This window comes from Salvelinus sp. IW2-2015, linkage group LG36 (assembly GCF_002910315.2).
Source record: "Salvelinus sp. IW2-2015 linkage group LG36, ASM291031v2, whole genome shotgun sequence".
In the NCBI taxonomy this organism is placed as follows: Eukaryota; Metazoa; Chordata; class Actinopteri; order Salmoniformes; family Salmonidae; genus Salvelinus; species Salvelinus sp. IW2-2015.
In genome coordinates, this window is record NC_036875.1 from 18,563,851 (window position 1) to 18,584,510 (window position 20,660).

Below are 20,660 nucleotides of genomic sequence, written 5' to 3' on the forward strand. Positions count from 1 at the left end.
AGCACCTCTGGGTGGGTAAGGAGGCGAAGGCGGTGAGGGTGGGAGAGGAATACCATCGAAGGGCTTTGGACAGAGCATATACACAGTAGCACAGGAAACGTACTATCTAGCCACACTAGAAAACATTAAAGTCCCTTTCTAACCAAACGCACAACTTTAATGTACCATTTTCCTAACCTTAGCCCTCACACATAAATTCAGAACAAACAGCTCATATACTTGCTGAACAGTTTTGATGGTATCGCCACTTCTGTGCAGTCTACCATGGCAATTTAGTGACTAAAGTAATACATCTAGGTTGGCACTTACCTGCAGAAGAAAAGAACATCAGCATGACACCTGTCCTCCATGGAATGGTCATGCTTCCTCTTTTCTCTATTTCTCTACAAGGACACGGGTGATGATCCCTCTCTTTCTGTCCTGGGCTGAATGATGGGCGCTAGCTCTAGAGGGCTCTCTTCGTTTTTTTTTTCTTTCTTTCACTCTCTCTCTCTCTCTCTCTCTCTCTGATCACAGGAAGTGGCTGCACTGACACCAATGTATTTGCCCCCTCTCTCTCTTTCCTACATTCTCTCCATCTATCTAAGCTTCTTATTTTTACCTTCCTAAGCATATATACTTGTCTTTTTTTGTCTTAGTTTTCTCATTGTCTCTTCCTCTCTCTAACCACCACTCTTTCTCTATTTTATGCCCTTATCGCTTTCTCTTAGCATTTGTTTTTCCGTAGTGTAAGTTCAGCTCCCCAGTATCTCCATTTGTAACAGATTTCATGCTTTATCAACAGACAGCCTATGAATGTAAAATCAACTTAATTTTCTAAAAGGTACTGTGTGCTTCCTCCAGCTGTCGAATGAAGCAATAATAAACAAGAGGGTAAGCATTACTGTGATTCTTGGCACAACTGGATTGTTAAACCTGCCAGAGCCTAAATTTGGTTGCTGTTGTTATAGCCCACAGGGACACATCACAAAAACGTGCAATCTACCCCACCATGGCAAGGTGCCAGCTCCAGTATTGTACACAGCGAGCAAGGATATCAAATTATCAAAACATTTTAAAGCTAAAGTACAGAATAACTTGATCTCTAATGGTGTACCATTGATATCAACAGGTGAGTCTTGATTTTTTTTTTGTGCTTATATAAACTCAGCAAAAAAAGAAACGGCCCTTTTTCAGGACCCTGTCTTTCAAAGATAATTCGTAAAAATCCAAATAACTTCACAGATCTTCACTGTAAAGGGTTTAAACACGGTTCCCCATGCTTGTTCAATGAACCATAAACAATTAATGAACATGCACCTGTGGAATGGTCGTGAAGATACTAACAGCTTACAGACGGTAGGCAATTAAGGTCAGTTATGAAAACTTAGGACACTAAAGAGGCATGAGGACTGCAGATGTGGCCAGGGCAATAAATTGCAATGTCCGTACTGTGAGATGCCTAAGACAGCGATACAGGGAGACAGGACGGACAGCTGATCGTCCTCGCAGTGGCAGACCACGTGTAACAACACCTGCACAGGATCGGTACATCTGAATATCACACCTGCGGGACAGGTACAGGATGGCAACAACAACTGCCCGAGTTACACCAGGAACGCACAATCCCTCCATCAGTGCTCAGACTGTCCGCAATAGGCTGAGAGGCTGGACTGAGGGCTTGTAGGCCTGTTGTAAGGCAGGTCCTCAACAGACATCACCGGCAACAATGTCGCCTATGGGCACAAACCCACCATCGCTGGAACAGACAGGACTGGCAAAAAACACTCTTCACTGACGAGTCGCGGTTTTGTCTCACCAGGGGTGATGGTCAGATTCGCGTTTATCGTCGAAGGAATGAGTCTTACACTGAGGCCTGTACTCTGGAGCGGGATCGATTTGGAGGTGAAGGGTCTGTCATCGTCTGGGGCAGTGTGTCACAGCATCATCAGACTGGGCTTGTTGTCATTGCAGGCAATCTCAACACTGTGAGTTACAGGGAAGACATCCTCCTCCCTCATGTGGTACCCTTCCTGCAGGCTGATCCTGACATGACCCTCCAGCATGACAATGCCACCAGCAATACTGCTCGTTCTGTGCGTGAGTTCCTGCAAGACAGGAATGCCAGTGTTCTGCCACAGCCAGCGAAGAGCCTGGATCTCAATCCCATTGAGCATGTCTGGGTCCTGTTGGATCGAAGGGTGAGAGATAGGGCCACTCCCCCAGAAATGTCGGGGAACTTGCATGTGCCTTGGTGGAAGAGTGGGGTAACATCTCACAGCAAGAACTTGCAAATCTGGTGCAGTCCATGAGATGCACTGCAGTACTTAATGCAGTTGGTGGCCACACCAGATACTGACTGTTACTTTTGATTTTGACCCCCCCCTTTGTTCAGGGAKACATTATTCAATTTCTGTTAGTCACATCTCTGTGGAACTTGTTCAGTTTATGTCTCAGTTGTTAAATCTTGTTATGTTAATACAAATATTTACACATGTTAAGTTTGCTGAAAATAAACGCAGTTGACAGTGAGAGGACGTTCTTTTTTTGCTGAGTTTATGTTGTAGCTTAGACCCTATTTTACATCTTCGGAAGTTGTAGTTGAGGACTTGGTGGACTGGATATTCTTTAGGGTTAGGTTTTACTTAGCACTGCGTTCTCTTCCAGGTGCTTGTAAGGGCACAGATGACAGACCGGTAGGATTCCAGTTGAGGTTGTTTAATGACGCTGATTCACATAGAGCAGTAACGGCACAGCACAGCACAGCGTATTGCTTTACAATTGTGTTAACCAAGAATGTTTACGGTTCTGAAAAGGGGGAAATTAAATGCAATAGTAAATGGCAGGTATAGGCTTAATACAACCTCCAATTACATAACATATTGTAGCAATATTATTTATAGCTTATCTGCTGCACATGCCAATACAACCTAACAACATGGCTGTGACTTCACCAATGAATGATCAGAGGTGTGCAACTACAGTACACAGTACTACTGAGCAGCACCATCATCCTCACACAACTGCATGAACTTGAATGTGTAATGCATCCACAAGGCTCATTGCTAACAAAATACCCACATAATATATACAGTATACATCCATATAACCACAGGGCATAAGACTAGACACTGAAATGCTAAATGTCTGAAATGAGATGACAGAAACAACAGGGTTAGCAAGTTTACAGTTGCTAGCTCGCGGTAAAAAGGCCAATTAGCATAACAAAGGAGTGCGTCCACAACACAGAATTGTAAGAAATATGAACTCACCTTTCTGAAGGACGCACACTGGCCCTTGGCTAAAACAAAGAAGACGAACTAAAGGTAATCACAGGAGATGGCTGGAACTTACCACGACACACAGCCTCATATAAATAAGAATTTGTTCTCAACTGACTTGCCTAGTTAAATAAAGGTTAAATAAAAAAWTTATAAAAATATGTATATACTGTACCTTATACCATCTATTGCACCTTGCCTATGCCGCTCGGCCATCGCTCATCCATATATTTATATGTACATGTTCTTATTCCATCCCTTTAAATTTGTGTGTATTAGGTAGTTGGAGAATTGTTAGATTACTTGTTAGATATTACTGCACTGTCGGAACCAGCAGCACAAGCATTTCACTACACTCGCATTAACATCTGCTAACCATGTATATGTGACCAATAACATTTGATTTGATTTGACTTATCACGGCTTCTGTACTTTCTCTCGTTACTACCTTCTCCTCAGTTAGAGATCACCCAGCATGCTCTGCTCCCGGTGGGCGGGGCTCCAGCTCTCATGTGAAGAACTAATACTTGGTTTCAATAGTCTTTCGTACAGAGGTGTTTGTGCTGTTTCCGCTGTCGGTTGAGATATATAATATTCTTGAATACAGACTGGGTGTCATGTTTTGGCTGATAAATGTAATAAAATATGAATAAAATGTACATTTCAACATTCAAATGATTCCACAAAGATGGTTGGAGGTCAACACATCAGAGAATGTCGATTTGAGTGGGAATATCCATTGTTATACATTTAGCTGTCAATCTTTCATAGGTAACCTATTGAAATCATAGAAATATAGATAATATAATAGACCTTCCTATTCAAGTTGACTTTCCATTTTGGGTGGACCGGCAGCCATCTTTCTGGTAGTAATAGACGGTTAAAAATTACATTACATTTGAATGGTGTACCAGCTAAATTGCAGTGGTCTGAAGGGATAGGTCCATTCTATTAATATTTGTATTATTATTATTGAAATGACACCCAGCCTGTATTCGAGAGTATGCTGTGTCTCAACCGATGACTGGCATAACACAGACACCTCAGATGATGTAAAATAGTGTCTAAGCTACAACATTTGTGAAAATGATACAAATCGGAATCTATGCGTTTTTAGGTTAAAAAATGACAATTTTATATTTAAAAACTTTCCCCCCCCAAGAAATCATAGAATAGTTTGACAACCCTGTTTATAGGCTTTCAAATGATATCCAACTCAAGCGTTTATCTTTTTCAGTAATTAAGACATGGCTTTACACAATTACTGTTGTTGTTTAAGCAATCCAACAACAGTCCATTATAAATCGCAATCTGGGTCAGGTGGGCATAATTTGAAAGGTTGTTTTATTGGTGACCCTGTGAAATGCACCATAGACCACTAGACAGCGCCATCTTGACCTGTGTGTGCCTTACGAATTTCATTCTTTCCTCATCCCTGTTTAAGACATTATAGACTTGAAGGAAACCAGAGCGGAGGTTGCAGRTTGAGTGTCAATAGACCTAATTGAGGTGAAGACGGGGGTAAATAGCAAGTGGATGACAAAGCATTTTGACAACCCTGTGTGAAATGCTCGCCCGGCATCATCTGACTATGAAAGGTGGATCACAACTGGTTTGAATGATGAGCAAAAATGCTCTTCAATAGGAACATTTAATGAGAAGAGAGTGATGGTGTAGGCCTATTGGGACACATTTTTGGATGCAGCTGGTTTCAAAACGAATAAGCTCTTCTTTTTTTCCTTCTTTTCTTTTCAGAAAAAAAATCTGTATGGAGAAAACTGTATCATTGTTATTACAACGAGGCAACTACCGCGACCAAAATACCAAATACAGAACACATCACTTCCAGCATTAAATCTCCATGGCAACATTGTAACCAACGTCACATCTGTAACTCCACAGCTGTTGAACGTCAACACGAATCACTACTCATGTCACGTGTTTATTCTGGGCGGTTCTTAAACTCTCCGTTACATGACCGTTGTCATTTCTTCTTGGTGCAGAGCATAAGTCATCCGTGGTATGTGACGGTCCAAACACAACGATCATCAATTTAATCGGCACTAACTAAAGCAAAAAGAGCAAAGTAATCAAAGGGAAAGGAAATATTTCCTTAGATTTGTTTCCAGAGGATTCTTGCTCGCGGCAGCAAAGAGAGAGCACGAACAGTGGGTTTGCGTTATTTCTAGCAAAGCTAGCTCACAGACCGTCCTGCATTCCTGTCTCTGGGTCGTGTGCATGTTGTTGTGATTCGCATTGGCAAACAACCGAATAAAAATATGAAACAACATAGCCGCAAACAACCCTTGTTCCTGGCGTTCATCGCGTTTTTAGGTGAGTATAGATGCTAGATTGGCACAATAAATACAATGAATCTAACGAGAATACACTACAATTCGGTCCTCTAACCTATTTTGACCTCGTTTGCTGGTTTATGTAAACGTGTAAAGCTGGTTCTTCGTTTGCCCTTTGACTTGCATTGCCTTATGTTACAGGTCGATGCGGGTCCAGACTGAGTTGTTTGTCTTGCTTAGTGGCTGTCGTGCATGTGCGCTTTTGTGGCAATGGGCCCCTCGCGTGATTCCAAAAGTGCTGTGACTAGTGATTTTAAAAAACTGGATACATTATGGCCTGTATCATTATTGATGTCACTGCACTCGTTTGTTTTGTTTATTACATTCTATGCTTGTTTCTTGGCAAGTAACCGATTTAGTGCTTTGGGCTATAAACTGGTAGTCATGTGCTGTAGAAAGCCATGCTATTAGATCGCAGTAACATGTGTACATGCATCCTGTCCTTTGTAATCTTCTCTTTGTAGGACAAACTGGCCTAAATGTAATCTAAATGGGTACAGCCAACTAAGATCATGTCAATATATTGTGGAAATTGGTAGACAAATAGACAGAGGTAATAAGTGAGACAGATAAAGGAAAACTGATCAGTGATACTGTGGAACTGGGTGTTTGATCGTTAATGTATTGTCAACTAGCGCTGGGATGATAACCCGAAAATGATCGATACAGACGAACCAATGATTTATCGAGGACATTTTACTGATTTAATAATAACTATAAAGTAGTTATTTTTCTTCGGGAGTAGGTCAGCTTTAATATTGCAGCTTGTGGCTTCTATCAATGTAATTGTCCATTTCCATTCCCCCATATATTTTTTTTGTGTAGGTGTGTAGGCTAAATTATATAAAAAATGTATTAAATATATTTTACTAATTTATAATTCTCCCTATCCCTACCACCCCTCCCCTAATTGGAGTAAACTAATGGCCAACGATACTTAGGCTTCTACTTCCAGCTTATACATACTGTATACATTTTACTGACAGTATATTTTACACTATTTTCTGTTTTTTTAGTTGCCCTCAACCCCTCCCATCTATCTCTGAAAACCATCCAGCTCTGATTTCTAGTGGCCGTATACATTTTTCCAACTGATGTTTCACAAAAGTTCTGAACCTTTCTATGCTCATAATTTCTACATATTTTAAATTAAAGATTAACATTTTTGTTACAAGTATTTCATTGATTGATTGACTATGGCTTTAAGTCACACAGCAGAAATAATTGCAGAGATAACTCCAGGTAAATGTTGCAATTCATGAATGTGCATCCATAAACAAGCTACATAAGGGCAGTACCAAAACAAGTGATCTAATGCATGGTATGGTGCAGCTGTCAATTTTTCGGGCTTAAATTAAACGGGTATACTTTAATCACAATATTCTTTAATCAGTTTTGTTCTTTAATGCAGGGCCGACAGACAAGTTCCTTACCTTCTTCCACTTGCCGCCTCCATTTTTGCGGTAATGCTGCAATTTTGGATAGAGCAGACATTTCCATATATTTCTGTTAACCGCATGTGACAACTCCACCAGTTCTATTTATTACAGAATTGAAAGATATCTTTAATTATATATATTTTGTTTTATTATCAATTAGTATGGGTTTAATAATATTTATTGTAATATTTGTTTTATTTTCTGGTGGATTATACTAAAATTGCAATCAGCTTGTTTTAAATATAGCAATATTTTGGGGGATTTAATTTTCAAGTAACCGAAAGTGAGATGTAATCAACAATGAAGGGGTAAAAGGCCATTCTTGAACACTGGGTGAGCCATTCTTACTAATTTGCTGGAGAACCAGTTCAGATTTAAGTATAGCTTTTCTTTGACAAGTCTTTAGTGAGAGGTCTAATGCTTTAATATTTAATATTTTCTGCCCTCCGAATTCATATTCATTACATAAATATGCCTGTTTAATTTTCTGGCTTGGCGTTCCAAATAAAGTGGGATATCTTTTGCTCATATAATAAATAAATCAAATATTTAGGTGTAGGCAAAGCCATAAGTAAATAGTTAATCAGGGTGATGTTTTCCACAAATAGACTTTTACTAGAGGAATGTGGAGTTTGAAATTAAATGAGTCTGCTAATATGGGCTATTGCCAACAAGACAATTGATAGCCACAACATTCAAAGTAGTAGTAGTTTTAAGGGTAATATAAAAAAAAGGAACTGGTGTGTTATTGTGATTGTCAATTTATCGTGATATGGATTTTTGTCAATATTGCCCAGCTCTGTAAACTTAATTGTCCTCAAGTTGCTGAATATTTTTTAAATTTTAGCCTAAGGTTTCCTCCTCTATTCCTACACCTTGGTTCAAAAGCGAGATAGTGGTGACAGTGTTCACTAGTACACTGCTCAAAAAAATAAAGGGAACACTTAAACAACACAATGTAACTCCAAGTCAATCACATTTCTGTGAAATCAAACTGTCCACTTAGGAAGCAACACTGATTGACAATAAATTTCACATGCTGTTGTGCAAATGGAATAGACAACAGGTGGAAATTATAGGCAATTAGCAAGACACCTCCAATAAAGGAGTGGTTCTGCAGGTGGTGACCACAGACCACTTCTCAGTTCCTATGCTTCCTGGCTGATGTTTTGGTCACTTTTGAATGCTGGCGGTGCTTTCACTCTAGTGGTAGCATGAGACGGAGTCTACAACCCACACAAGTGGCTCAGGTAGTGCAGCTCATCCAGGATGGCACATCAATGTGAGCTGTGGCAAGAAGGTTTGCTGTGTCTGTCAGCGTAGTGTCCAGAGCATGGAGGCGCTACCAGGAGACAGGCCAATACATCAGGAGACGTGGAGGAGGCCGTAGGAGGGCAACAACCCAGCAGCAGGACTGCTACCTCTGCCTTTGTGCAAGGAGGAGCACTGCCAGAGCCCTGCAAAATGACCTCCAGCAGGCCACAAATGTGCATGTGTCTGCTCAAACGGTCAGAAACAGACTCCATGAGGGTGTTGGCCAGATGATTCTGCATCTTTGTTGCATTCTTCACATGATTTGGCACAGTATTTGCAAATATACTCAGCTTTACCTTCTACATTAGCTGCAGTGAAATGTCTCCACACATCAGATAGTGCCCGTGTCATTTTCCTGTAAAGATTCGTTTTAAAAAAACATACAATTCCATGTATAGATAAATGGTTAAGCAGTTAGATTAAACAACTCCTTTGTAAGATACAATTTAAAATGAAACCTGTATGGAAACAGGTGAATTAACACTCCTCAGCAGGCTCAAGCAAGCGAAAACCCACATGGTAGCAAAAACTAGCTAGCAGAAATGGTTAATAAGTTAGAAATGATTTAAACACACTTTGCTGTAGGCTACTATTTAACAAAATCATGTATGTCATAAAATATATTCACCCCACCCAGTATTGTAATCAAAACTTACCAGAAAGCATGTAGTCCTTGGCTCAGTGTAGTAGTGTGGGCTCAATAGCATCTCATTAGTGTGTGTAACAGTATAACTTTAGTACGTCCCCTCGCGAACCAGGGACCCTCTGCACACATCGACAACAGTCACCCACGAAGCGTCGTTACCCATCGCTCCACAAAAGCCGCGGCCCTTGCAGAGCAAGGGGAAACCCTACTTAAGTCTCAGAGCAAGTGACGTAACTGATTGAAACGCTACTAGCGCGTACCCGCTAACTAGCTAGCCATTTCACATCCGTTACATGTGCAAGATCTTGAATCAGCTGTACATGTGATGGAAGAATGCATGCAGAGGGTTGAACATCTTGGCCATGTTCTGTTATAATCTCCAGCCAGAAGAGGACTGGAGATAGCCTGGTTCCTCTCTAGGTTTCTTCCTAGGTTTTGGCCTTTCTAGGGAGTTTTTCCTAGCCACCGTGCTTCTACACCTGCATTGCTTGCTGTTTGGGGTTTTAGGCTGGGTTTCTGTACAGCACTTTGAGATATCAGCTGATGTACGAAGGGCTATATAAATACATTTGGTTGCAATTGCATTGAATTGGGGATAGTTTTACCAAAATATGCCACAAGAACTAGAATCCCTGTTATAAGCCAACTTTTAAAAAACGAATTTAAGCTAAATTCCCAGGCTTAACTTCAATGGTAATTTACTGTAAAGTTTCCAACCCTTTGCAACCCTAGGTGTGACCCACTAAAGTGCTTGGAATTTGTGACTGCAAAATAAATGGAACCAGAGTTTTGTTACCACCCAGTTTTAAGCCAACCCATTAAAGGAATTAGCCACAACATTACCCCAAGGTTACTGACCTACTCAATGGGTGCATCTCAAGTGTCTCACTTCATCTCCTCGCCTTCGTCTGCGCATATCTGATAACGCATGATAGGTGAAAGCAACATTATGGCGTTGAATGCCTGCAGAGGTTGCTTGTCTAGTTCTTTCACATCTATACAGATAAGGGAGAGGAGACCACTCAAGACTATTGAGATGCACCCTGTGAGACCTAACCACCAGCTAGCTAAGGATCGAACCGAGCTGTATCTTTTTTTTCTATCCATGCATGTACTCTGTGATTGTAGATTGGCATTGGCTGTTTTACTTTATTGACTTATTGTTACATTACAGCGGTCACGTTGCATCAGAGCTTTGCTGCCACTGATGTCCCGCCCACTGCTGCTGCCCCTCAAACCACGGCTCCGCCTCCTGCGCCCCCAGCCCGGCCTGAGAGGGGCAACTACACTGTAACCAACGTCAATGGGACCGTCTGTCTGATGGCCCGCATGGGACTGCAGCTCAACATCCGCTTCAGCTCTGCCTCTCTCAATAATGTATGGACACAGACTTGCACGTCTTGCACATACTTGCAGCCCAGGCACTCTCTCACACCAACCCATGTCTTGTCCTGTGTGTGCAGACTGTGCAAGACGTGTTGAACCTCCAGCCCAACGTGACTAAGAGCTCAGGGTCATGTGACTCAGACAGTGCCACCCTGCTGCTGATGGCTGAGGAGAAAACCAACCTCACCTTCCTTTTCTCCCTGGTCAGAGCTCTCTTTACTTTGTTTTTCTTGTCTTTGGCTGTACCGTTCACCTCTCACCAAATCCAGACACAGACAGACACACTCACTAACACGTGAACACACACAGAGCGAGGCAGAGTAAACCCACAGAATGGATATGCACTAGTGCCTGGTGTTACCAGCAGGAATGTCYTGTGTAGGAGGAATGGAGGTGATGGATGGCAGACCACTGATCTKTACATGACCTGATTAACCTACACACACTTAAACTAACATAGGAATACACACATACTGAAACAACACGCAAATATCAACACAGGCAAACATATTATCTGGGAGATGATTTGTTTATACTCTCTCTCATATCAGTACATGCCTTCTGTATCAGTAGTACAAACCTTTCTGCACTAACACCTGACTGACACAAGATGGAGCTTAATGAACAAGCAGAGAACAGGCACTCGTGACTTAGTTTGTTCCATCCTGGTTTAAATGGAGTGGGCTTGGCTCTGTAATCCTGTGTATGTGTTTGATGTACATACCGTGTCTCATCATTGGTTCTCTTGTGTCTGCAGAATGCCACGTCCAGTAAGTACCACCTGAGTGGAGTGACTCTGTCTGCAGCCTGGCCGGACATGAGTGGTGAGTCTGGATCCATAGTTCACCAATCAATGGATCATCTCTGCAGCATTTAATCTAGTGAATAATACATGATCCATCTCCTCTTATAACCTCCATCTGTTATGTATGCAGTTTTTCCAGCCAGTGTTGAACCCTTCTATAATCCTCCCTTTCCCACAATCCATCCCCCACCTGGTCCTACTTTAACTTCTTGTCCTTATCCCCCCCTTCCATCCTTTCTTCTTTTTCACATCCCTCCCTTTTCTTCTTCTTTTCCATTCTGCCTGTTTTCTCTTCCCTTTCTCACCCCACCTATAACCTCGCTGTTGTTTCTCCAGAGCCCTTCTCAGCCAGTAACAGTAGTCTGGACTACCTGCGTGGTACCCTGGGGCGTAGTTACATGTGTCGTGAGGAGCAGACTCTGGCTGTGGCTGTGAACTTCTCTCTCAACACCTTCCAGCTGCAGGTGCAGCCCTTCGGCCTAACCGGGGACCAGTTTGGAGCAGGTACTATACTGGGTGTTACTATGGGACTTATTTCAGGAAAGTGGTTATCCACAGTTCTGATATTGGAGTAATAAAGTCACTCATTCAACTCTTGCTTTTTGTCTTTTCATTTTTTCCGCCTGTCTCTCTCCTGCTCTTTTCTTTCTCTCTCCATTGGTGTGTCTCTCCTCTCTCAATCTCTCCAGCGGAGGAGTGTCAGCTGGATGAGGATGACATGTTGATCCCCATCATCGTGGGCACTGCGCTGGCCAGCCTGGTCCTCATCGTCCTTGTGGCCTACCTTATCGGCAGGAAGAGGAGCCACGCCGGGTACCAGACTATCTGAGATTACTTCCTGTCAATTGACCCCCCCCCCCGATTGACTGAACCTCACTCCGACCCTCAACTGAACTTCACCATCCCCATTCGGTTGGTCTTACCGTAGAATCCTTGCTGCCACCTCCTCCCCTTTGTACTTGCTTACCCCACGTTGGGTCTCCATGGGGTTGATTTGCACTTTCAGGACTGAACTGCTCCTTTGTATAAAAAAAAGGAGGAGGGGGGGGGGTGTCTGCTGAGAGATTGTAATGACATAACGAAACACTCGACACAGTCACTCAACACTGCAGGAGGGGATGGTGTGGTGGTGTGCTCATAACCATATGCTGAATAATAATCCACACTCTGCGTAGCCTAAGGTATTTTTATCATGCTTACGTTTTACTGGTGACTGACATGGGAATTCTGAGGGATTGTTTGTTTACAAGCATTGCTGCTGCTGTTTTCAATGGCTTTTTCTGTTTTTGATGGTGGCCATTGTCGGTCACATCATAATAGATCATTGTTACTCTTGTGTGAAGGGAATATTATGACTGTAGCTGGCTGCTCCAACCAATCCCCTCTCTCAACCAATGGAAGTTAACTTGTTGCATAATGTTTGCAACATCATTGAACATAATAAAGTTGTAACTTTGAATATAATATGGAGTTGATGGAAATTGCTTCTAACCYCTGGTCCAGTGTCAGATATTTTTGTATCCTGTTTGTTAGGGGCTGAATAATCTGACCTTAGATCTGTGGTTAGGGGTTTAGCTCGGGACCGGGGGTCACCTCCAGCTGCAGATTGGGAATGGTAGTGTTTGTCAATCCATCTCTTGGGGGTCGCCTGGGGGCACATTTTGTTTACTTTGGGTTCCCCTCGGAATGGTTTGAGGAACAAGGATGAAGGTAATTTGATGGTAAAGCAGTTGTCTGCAGAGGGAGGGACTCAGTAATTTATGGTGATCAGAGTGAGGGAGTGTAACATTAGCCCTGTCCACAAACAACCATATAACCCCTAAATAACTTGGAATCTCCACCTTGCGTCTGATTAGTTCATTTGCGTGCCTAGGGGCTAGAGGTTGTTTCTGGACCAGGCCTCAGATTTTTTTCAATGATTCGAAGAGGGAATGTAACAATGAACTGAAACTGAATTGACAGAATGAGCGTCACACGCTACACTAGAATGAAGGGACGTGGTGGGCGTGTGCTCCACTTAGACATTGGTATTACAGCGCACTGTACCATGGCTGTTATGAAACTTGACTACCATAAAGATATGGTGGAAAATGCTGTTGGCACAGTGGAGGAAATTGATTTATGTGCCAATGCTTTCCCCCGTAGCAGTGACTTAAACATGGTTTTATGAATACTGGTACTACCAATTATAGTTACATTATTAAGACAGATTTGTTGCTACTTCCAGTGATTATATTAAGGGGAGTTAAGTAAAATTACATGGTGCTCACAAAGGCCAAATACTAGCTTAAAATGTAACTGGACATTTAAGTGAATAGTTATAGGTTGTTTTCTCAAGTTAGGATTCAGGCTATTATAGTTAGAACAATTTAAGGGAGTTGGAGTTACTGTCCATAGTACAACACCATTTTAGAGAGGAATAATAATCTTAAATGCCTGTGCCAAATGGAGTCTGCCTCCCCACTTACAAGAAGGATGGGATCTATGCCAATGTTAGTTTCTCTCAGTTGTCTCAAATGACACTCTATTCCCCATGTAGTGCACATCTTAGTTGTCATTGGGGACATACCCTTTCTATCTACACTGTGTGACCTTTGTTAGGGACATTCTCTTCGTTGTTGATTTGCCTGGCCTATTGAATGATAATAGATGCATTGTTTGTAGTGAAACGGGGAAGTAAAAAGTATGTGAATTTTCATCCCACCCCTCATCTAGAAGTGTTAATATCCATATGTAGTGATTAGGGCTGGATTCAATCAGTATCAGAGCGAGAGGTTCCCYCGTTTACGTAAGCGCTACATATGTCAACTCAATCAGCAATTACCTTAATTTTAACGTGGATGTTCCGCGATACAGATTGGATCCAGCCCTTAAGGTTTAAAAGAGAATGTTTTAACTGTTTTCTAAAAGCGGAGCAAATAAAATAAGAGCTGAGGAATGAGCTCTATGTACAGTTTGTCTTGTGGTGTTTGACAGAACCCTTGGTTCTATTTGAGATTGCTTGTATTTGGGAACACAAATCGCTAAGRGATACATTTAGCTTAAATGTAGTAATCAACTTCCAATTAAAGGTTACAGTGAGAGAGCAGCCCTTTGTTGAAGAGAGTCAAAACGTTGGTCCAATTAAGCTAGTCAAATTCCAACTTGAGGTATGATCACACACACATGGCGTAAATCATACATTGAGMCAATGCAAGATTGCATGAACTTATATGCACACTTCAAGTTATGATTCTGGCCGAGTGCACTTGCTCACTCTCCCTCATGGATTTTAAAGCATTGGGATGGTGTAAGTATGGGCTAGAGTTATCACATTTTCCTCCCCAGGCGATTCCTGGGTGGGACTGGAATATGGTACCCTTTGGGGAGAAGGGTGGAAAATTGGACTAGATCCCGTGACTTCATTTTAGAGTTGACACCATTATTTACAACGCTTCTCCACTCTGTCAAACCACAACTTATCAATCCCATGATCCTACCACAGGAAAAGTGCAAAAAGTACAAGAATACAGTTTAATGCTTTTTACAATACAAATCATATTTGGCTAGATGGGGGTACTACAATCACGCAGCTCAATTCAGCATCTCAGAAGAGTGATTGCCATGTCATCATATTTATGTGGTTCCTGAGATAACGGTTGTTTCTCCAGATGTGAAATCTTATCATCTGTAGCGCAACTGCAATGAAGATGACCTGGAACAAGCCCAGGATAACCACAGGGTGATTGCCTTGGTTATTAGTGGTCAAGGGTGGAGTCTGGACATCTCAGCCACTATGTGTTCTCGGCATGTCTCCCTTAGCTTAGTGATGGTTGCCATGGAGAGACTTCCTGGTTCCCTGAAGATTTCCTGTCAATATCAAGAAAAGAAGGAAAGGCCAGAGTTCACCAGTGAAGTTGTCAATAGATMCTGATCTAAAGTCTCTTTTGCATTTCCTTAATCATGGTTAAAGACACACTTCAGCTATTTTTGACCTTTTCCTGTTGAAAAATGATGTTCCCCAATTCTGGAAGGGGGCCTGAGTGAAAATGTTTGAGAACCCCTGTTTTAGACCAACTTCAAGAGTTAGCTATTCAAAGAGTTGGTCTGATGTGTTTACTCTCATCGGCCTCCCCCTTGCTTGTGGGAACAATAGACGAGCAATACAGGTCAAAAGAGGAAAGGCTCACCCCCCCACACTTATGCAATGTCATACCTGGACCACCTATTGAGATGTGCCTTTTGTTAAAGGCCCAGTGCAGTCAAAAATGTGATTTTCCTYTGTTTTATTTATATATTTCCACATTGAGGTTGGAATAATACTGAGGAATTGTGAAACTTATAAATGCCCTTTTCGTGCAAGAGCTGTTTGAACAGACTGCCTGAAAGTTTAGCCTGTTTTGGTGGGATGGCGTTTTGGCATGCCTGGTGACATCACCAGGTGGTAAATTAGACCGATAAGAAAGAGAGTTCCAAACCTCTCTGCCAATAACAGCTGGCTTTCAGTTTTCCTCTCCCAGATAGTCCTAGCAAAATTATTGTTTGAGAAATTGGTCTTTGCTAAGAAGCTTTTTGACCATGTTAATTGAAAACAATCACAGTAGGGTACTTAATTGTCACCCGGCTGCATTTGACATTAAGGTTAGGATTTGAATATGGTGAACAGACCCTAAATCTTTGCCTAAGGTTACTTCTCTTCTGGAGTAGCTTACCTGCATGAAGGTGTGGCAGTCGTATGTGAAGGCTCCCTGGGTGATCAGTTTGAAGCGCTCACACACCTCGACCATGGAGCGGGCCTGCAGGATCTCAGCCTGGTGGTGGAGGATCAGAGCCAGGGCCACGCGGAACAGGATCTTAGAGCCCTCGTAGAACAGGCAGTCCCAGATCCGCAAAACTGTCTAAGAGAAGAAAAAGACAAGAGAATAATTATCATACAGAGGGTGATGATAGACCCAGACTTTACCAACACATCACACACACACTACCCCAATCCCCTTCACCTCTACAGGCAGGACATCGATGTAGAGGCAGATGAACCACCTGGAGACCACCAGGGTCCACATGACGTTGTGTTGGGCCATGGCCTGCCACACAGCTGGGGCTTTGACCCTCACCAGCTCGCCCAACACCTCCTGGTCCGTCTTCAACCCCAGCATGCCCGGGCTGTAGTAGTCTACAACAAGAACAGGTCAGGTTAATTCAATTCAGTGTTTGACAAGAGGTTGTGTGTGTGTACATAGATGGTATATATCCTGAAACCTGAGATACATCCTGTGTTTGCTCATCTCAACAACACAGTCTTACCACAAGCCACGTGACCATGGCGCTATTCCACAGAAGCAGCTCCCAAAATACACAGAAGGGAAAACCTTCTACAAACAAGTAGGTCTACTACTATGACTATGCAAACCTCACCACGCGTATCCTCTCACACAACCAGACAGACACAACAGGAGCGTGTGGGACTAACCAGAGAGTATTCTTCCCAACAAAGAGTCCATGAGCCAGAAGGACTTCTCTTCATCCTTAGTGATGATGATGAGGTAGCCTGCAATGAAGTTCATACCCTAGAATGGAGAAAGAAACAATAACTCCCTTCACACACACAGAAACTTGTGCACACATGGTATGTACCCACAACGCACACACTTTAGAGGACAGGTGAGYTATAGGCAGTTATTACAGCCACAGGGTACAGAACAGGTACACATAGAAGAGGCAACAGTGGACGTATTGTACACACGTTAGGTAAACAAGGGAAAGCAAGACTGACACAGGAGACCGGTGAGATCCATCCAACAGATGATTTATAGTATCTATAAGGCCCAGTACCTGGCAGTATCCCACAGCCTGGTTGTGGTGTCCATACGCCAGCAGCACGTTGTACAGGGCCTTCTGCAGACAGGGCTCTGAGCTGTTCCGGAACTGCACGTTGTCAGGGAACGTTCTGTGCATGTCTGCCGAGACAGGGCACTCCGCCATCAGCCAATCATAGTAAAGGAACAATCAGGGTCTTGTTCATTAGACATCAATTCTGTTTTCTGTTGCAAGATGCTATAGAGCGATTCCACGCCAGCAGGAGCGGAAAATATTTTTGGAATCTCAGATTGTTCTGGAAATTTTCACATAGAAACTCCATTGGGAAGAAGGATGTTTGAAATGCTTTTTACATTTATCACAAATCATTTAATTTTTATCATGATGAAAGTGGCCATTTTACGGCCCTTTTTAACCTATACATGTCTCCTGTAAGACCCTATGATCTGTGAACCGTATTTGATATAGACATCTTGGTGTCATTATACTCCTTATAGTGTGCTCTGAAATATGGAGAGGGTCTTGATTCTGAAATACAAATTTACACAAATTTATTCAACATTAAAATAATATCTCAAAACTACCCTTTTTGATTTTGTTCATTTTAAGACAGATTGTTTGGAACAATATACTCTACAAGTACATCACAATTCCAGAGTGGGCTCTCTGCTAATTCTGAAGGTATAATACATTTTATGAGTGCCACCGACACAGTGAATGGGAAAATGGATTCAAAGGGAACTCCATCTGCTGGTGACTGAAATTGCAATCCTAAAGGAGGGCTGTGACCTTTGTTAATGACCTATAATGTCAATTGCAATGTTTAAAATAGGGAATATCATTAAAAGTACCATGTTGAATAAATGTATGTTGAATAAATGTGAATGAATGTGAAAATGTGTATTTCATAATCAAGACATACTCCATATTTGACAGCACACGATAAGGAGTATAAATGCCTGTATCATTTACGGTTCACAGAACATAGGGTCTTATAGGAGGAGTGTATAGGTCTAAAAAGGGCCTAAAATGGCCAAATTTCATCATGAAATTTGTGATACAAATGTAAAAAGCATGGTCAACATCCTTCATAGAAAACAGAAAGGAAAACACAGCACACTGCTGCTCATGCTTTCTACCAATGAAGTTCCTATTTAACAATTGCCAGAACAATCTGAGATTCCAAAAATAATTTCCGCCCCTGCTGCTGTGGAATTGCCCATAAAACATTTGATATTGCTTACAGTACCTATCCTGACGGTCTCCTCCAGCTTGGCATCGTGCTGCTGCTCGGTGCCCAGCAGAGTGTGGTAGTACCCTGGGTTCTTTTCCAGCTGCTCCTGGGCCCCGCTGGCTGCCATCCAGATCTGGGCTCGGTGCTCGTTGGGCACACCCTTACGCACGTACCGCTTCACTAAGAGAACCGAAACGATGACTACAGTCAAAACTCAGAATGCAAATATAGAATGAAAATTCTTACTCAATATATGTATGTGTTGTGTGTTTCTTCCCCTGTCTGTGTATATATGTGTGTGTGTGTGTGTGCATGCGTGCATCACACCCTTCAGGTTCTTCTCCACGTGGACTTTCCCCTGTAGGAGTTTAGACCACTTGAAGGACCTTCTGGTGAGCACGGCAACATACTCAGCCATCATCTTCTCATAGGACTCATAACCCTCAGGCATCTCAAACCCATACGAGTCCACCCTAGAGAGATAAAGCAGGGTCAGTCTGAGAATATACACACAGATAAAAACAATGGATCTATATGACCCACATTCTAGACCCAGTAGACTGCATTGATCACAGAGGGATGTCAGTGTGGGTTGAAAGCCTGGAACTGTTATAGCATACTGATAGTCAGATGACTTGATATTGGCCAAGCTTTAGCTACAATAACCTGGGCTAGGTGGTTGGGATTACTGTGACAGATAGCTGGGATCAGATGACATGCTGTTCAATCAACCCGTGTGAAATTACAACCCTAGAGGTTGAAACTGCATATCAAAAACCAAGCCAAAAGAAGGAAAATAGAGACAAGTTCAAACATCCCAAACAGACATAACATGCAATAAAACAAAAAGGTAGAGGTTTCACAACTGTGTACTTCATGGCAATTCAGCTGGTAAATGCAAACTTTGTGACATACTGTAGACAGTAAAGTAAAAGCCAGTTGATAGGCCCTACACTAAAAGCCCACCTGGTTAATTATTGTCATGCCATGACGTTGTCACCTGATACACAACATCATGACAGATGCTGTATAACTTTTCATTGCCTAAAATTGTTTGATTATTACAAGCTTTCATCACGGATAAGTCGGAGACAAATAAATGTATGATACTCATCATTGCAACAACAAAAATCACACAAGGAAATGTCAAAACAGTTAAAGCCCTACCTGTCATTCGCATTGGTGCTGTTGTTCAGGTGAAGCTGGGAAGTAATCGAGATGTTACCGTTCGTTTCACTCTCCATAGCGTGTAGCCTACTCCTCCGAATTGTCGGTAAAATGTGAAAACGTGACACGCACTCTCGAACTTAATTTTCTGATCCACCAACTCCAATAGCTACACTTACATCAGAAAGTCATAGACTACTACCATACATTGCCAGCTGCCAGTCAGCGGGAGCAAAACACGACGGACTGTAACGACACGGATGCTCAAAAGTTAATTAGGAGCAATCCATTTAACTAAACAACTTGCAGGCTAATGTGAAATTAAATATCTTGCCATAAAATATTGAAACAAAAAACATGGAAAAGTCCATTAATCTACTATCGCTCTTCAGCCCATATATGAATACGATTCCTCTCCAATGATTAATCAGGAGGTGGGACTTGTTTTGTAAACTTCCCCCACCTCAGGTATATCCATTCAGTAAATTCTACATCCAGCCCACCAGACTTATAGTCCAATAGTGTGCAACTGCAGCCCGCAAATTCATGTCTAAATAGTGCTTGTTTCGCTTTCCATCCTCAATGGTCTTCTTGGTTCTATCAAGCCGTGACAGCAACCGATGCCACTTTTGTGCCTTTATGTCAGTGTTGTGTATTTATTTACTCACAAAAGACAAACCTACTTTCCACTCTCCAGTAGCCTAGACTAATGTTCAACAGTTGATCAACAAAATAAACATTGCATTCTGGGTGTATATAAGAGTTTTGGTTTCCCCTAATGGTTAAGCTTAGGCTTTGTAAAAGGTAGGCGAAGCAGATCATAGATATGTGCCTAAGAGCAACATTGGGATGGTGATAACATCTATAGCAAATGTAATATGTTGGTTAAACATTACACAAGTAATGACGCCAACAATACAGTATAGCTACCTGCCATTAGTCCAAATTCTAGTCTTGTACTACAACACAGAGAATGTATGTTCTAATCTATACAATAAAGTAGGTTATATTGGAGTGTTCTGTGACATTTTCAACCTGCATAAGGCCCTTGTGTGATGTGTAAATGAAGCTCAGGTGCTTGTGGAGGAGGAAGACAGTACTAGAGGGCAACAGCTAATTGGACTGGGTCTTAAATACTCATGATGCAGTGTGTGTGGTGTGTAACTTGAGTCTGCTGGGGTGGATGTGTTCAGAAGGAATGTGTTCAGTAGGTGAAACATTCAGAAATTTTGCAAATAGCAAGAGACACTCAAAACATG

At 42.1% G+C, this 20,660-nt stretch overlaps 2 protein-coding genes across 2 annotated transcripts; one reads left to right on the forward strand and one right to left on the reverse strand.

Moving 5' to 3' along the window:
- Positions 1-5,224: 5,224 nt before the first annotated feature.
- On the forward strand, positions 5,225-14,155 carry lamp1b (lysosomal associated membrane protein 1b). Its single transcript, XM_023981415.2, has 6 exons — positions 5,225-5,594; positions 10,188-10,390; positions 10,477-10,602; positions 11,157-11,223; positions 11,541-11,708; positions 11,894-14,155. The coding sequence occupies exons 1-6, from the start codon at positions 5,540-5,542 to the stop codon at positions 12,031-12,033; spliced, it is 759 nt and encodes a 252-aa protein (XP_023837183.1). The 5' UTR covers positions 5,225-5,539; the 3' UTR covers positions 12,034-14,155.
- A 548-nt stretch (positions 14,156-14,703) lies between these two features.
- Positions 14,704-20,605, reverse strand: LOC111959669 (growth hormone-regulated TBC protein 1-A). The gene is made up of 8 exons (XM_023981406.2): positions 19,402-20,605; positions 18,562-18,707; positions 18,250-18,414; positions 17,016-17,140; positions 16,654-16,750; positions 16,184-16,356; positions 15,896-16,081; positions 14,704-15,053 (listed from the first exon to the last, which is right to left on the reverse strand). Exons 1-8 carry the CDS (start codon positions 19,476-19,478, stop codon positions 14,949-14,951), a joined length of 1,074 nt encoding a protein of 357 aa, XP_023837174.1. The 5' UTR covers positions 19,479-20,605; the 3' UTR covers positions 14,704-14,948.
- Between the last annotated feature and the right edge of the window lie 55 nt (positions 20,606-20,660).

Excerpts from the sequence above, each read along its gene's own strand:
- lamp1b (XM_023981415.2), top strand. The coding sequence starts at position 5,540 with ATGAAACAACATAGCCGCAAACAACCCTTGTTCCTGGCGTTCATCGCG. Across the intron at positions 5,595-10,187 it reads GGCGTTCATCGCGTTTTTAG|CGGTCACGTTGCATCAGAGC; the intron begins GTGAGTATAGAT and ends GTTACATTACAG. Across the intron at positions 11,224-11,540 it reads AGCCTGGCCGGACATGAGTG|AGCCCTTCTCAGCCAGTAAC; the intron begins GTGAGTCTGGAT and ends TTGTTTCTCCAG.
- LOC111959669 (XM_023981406.2), bottom strand. The coding sequence starts at position 19,478 with ATGGAGAGTGAAACGAACGGTAACATCTCGATTACTTCCCAGCTTCAC. Across the intron at positions 16,751-17,015 it reads AGGCTGTGGGATACTGCCAG|GGTATGAACTTCATTGCAGG; the intron begins GTACTGGGCCTT and ends TCTCCATTCTAG. Across the intron at positions 15,054-15,895 it reads ACTGCCACACCTTCATGCAG|GAAATCTTCAGGGAACCAGG; the intron begins GTAAGCTACTCC and ends TGATATTGACAG.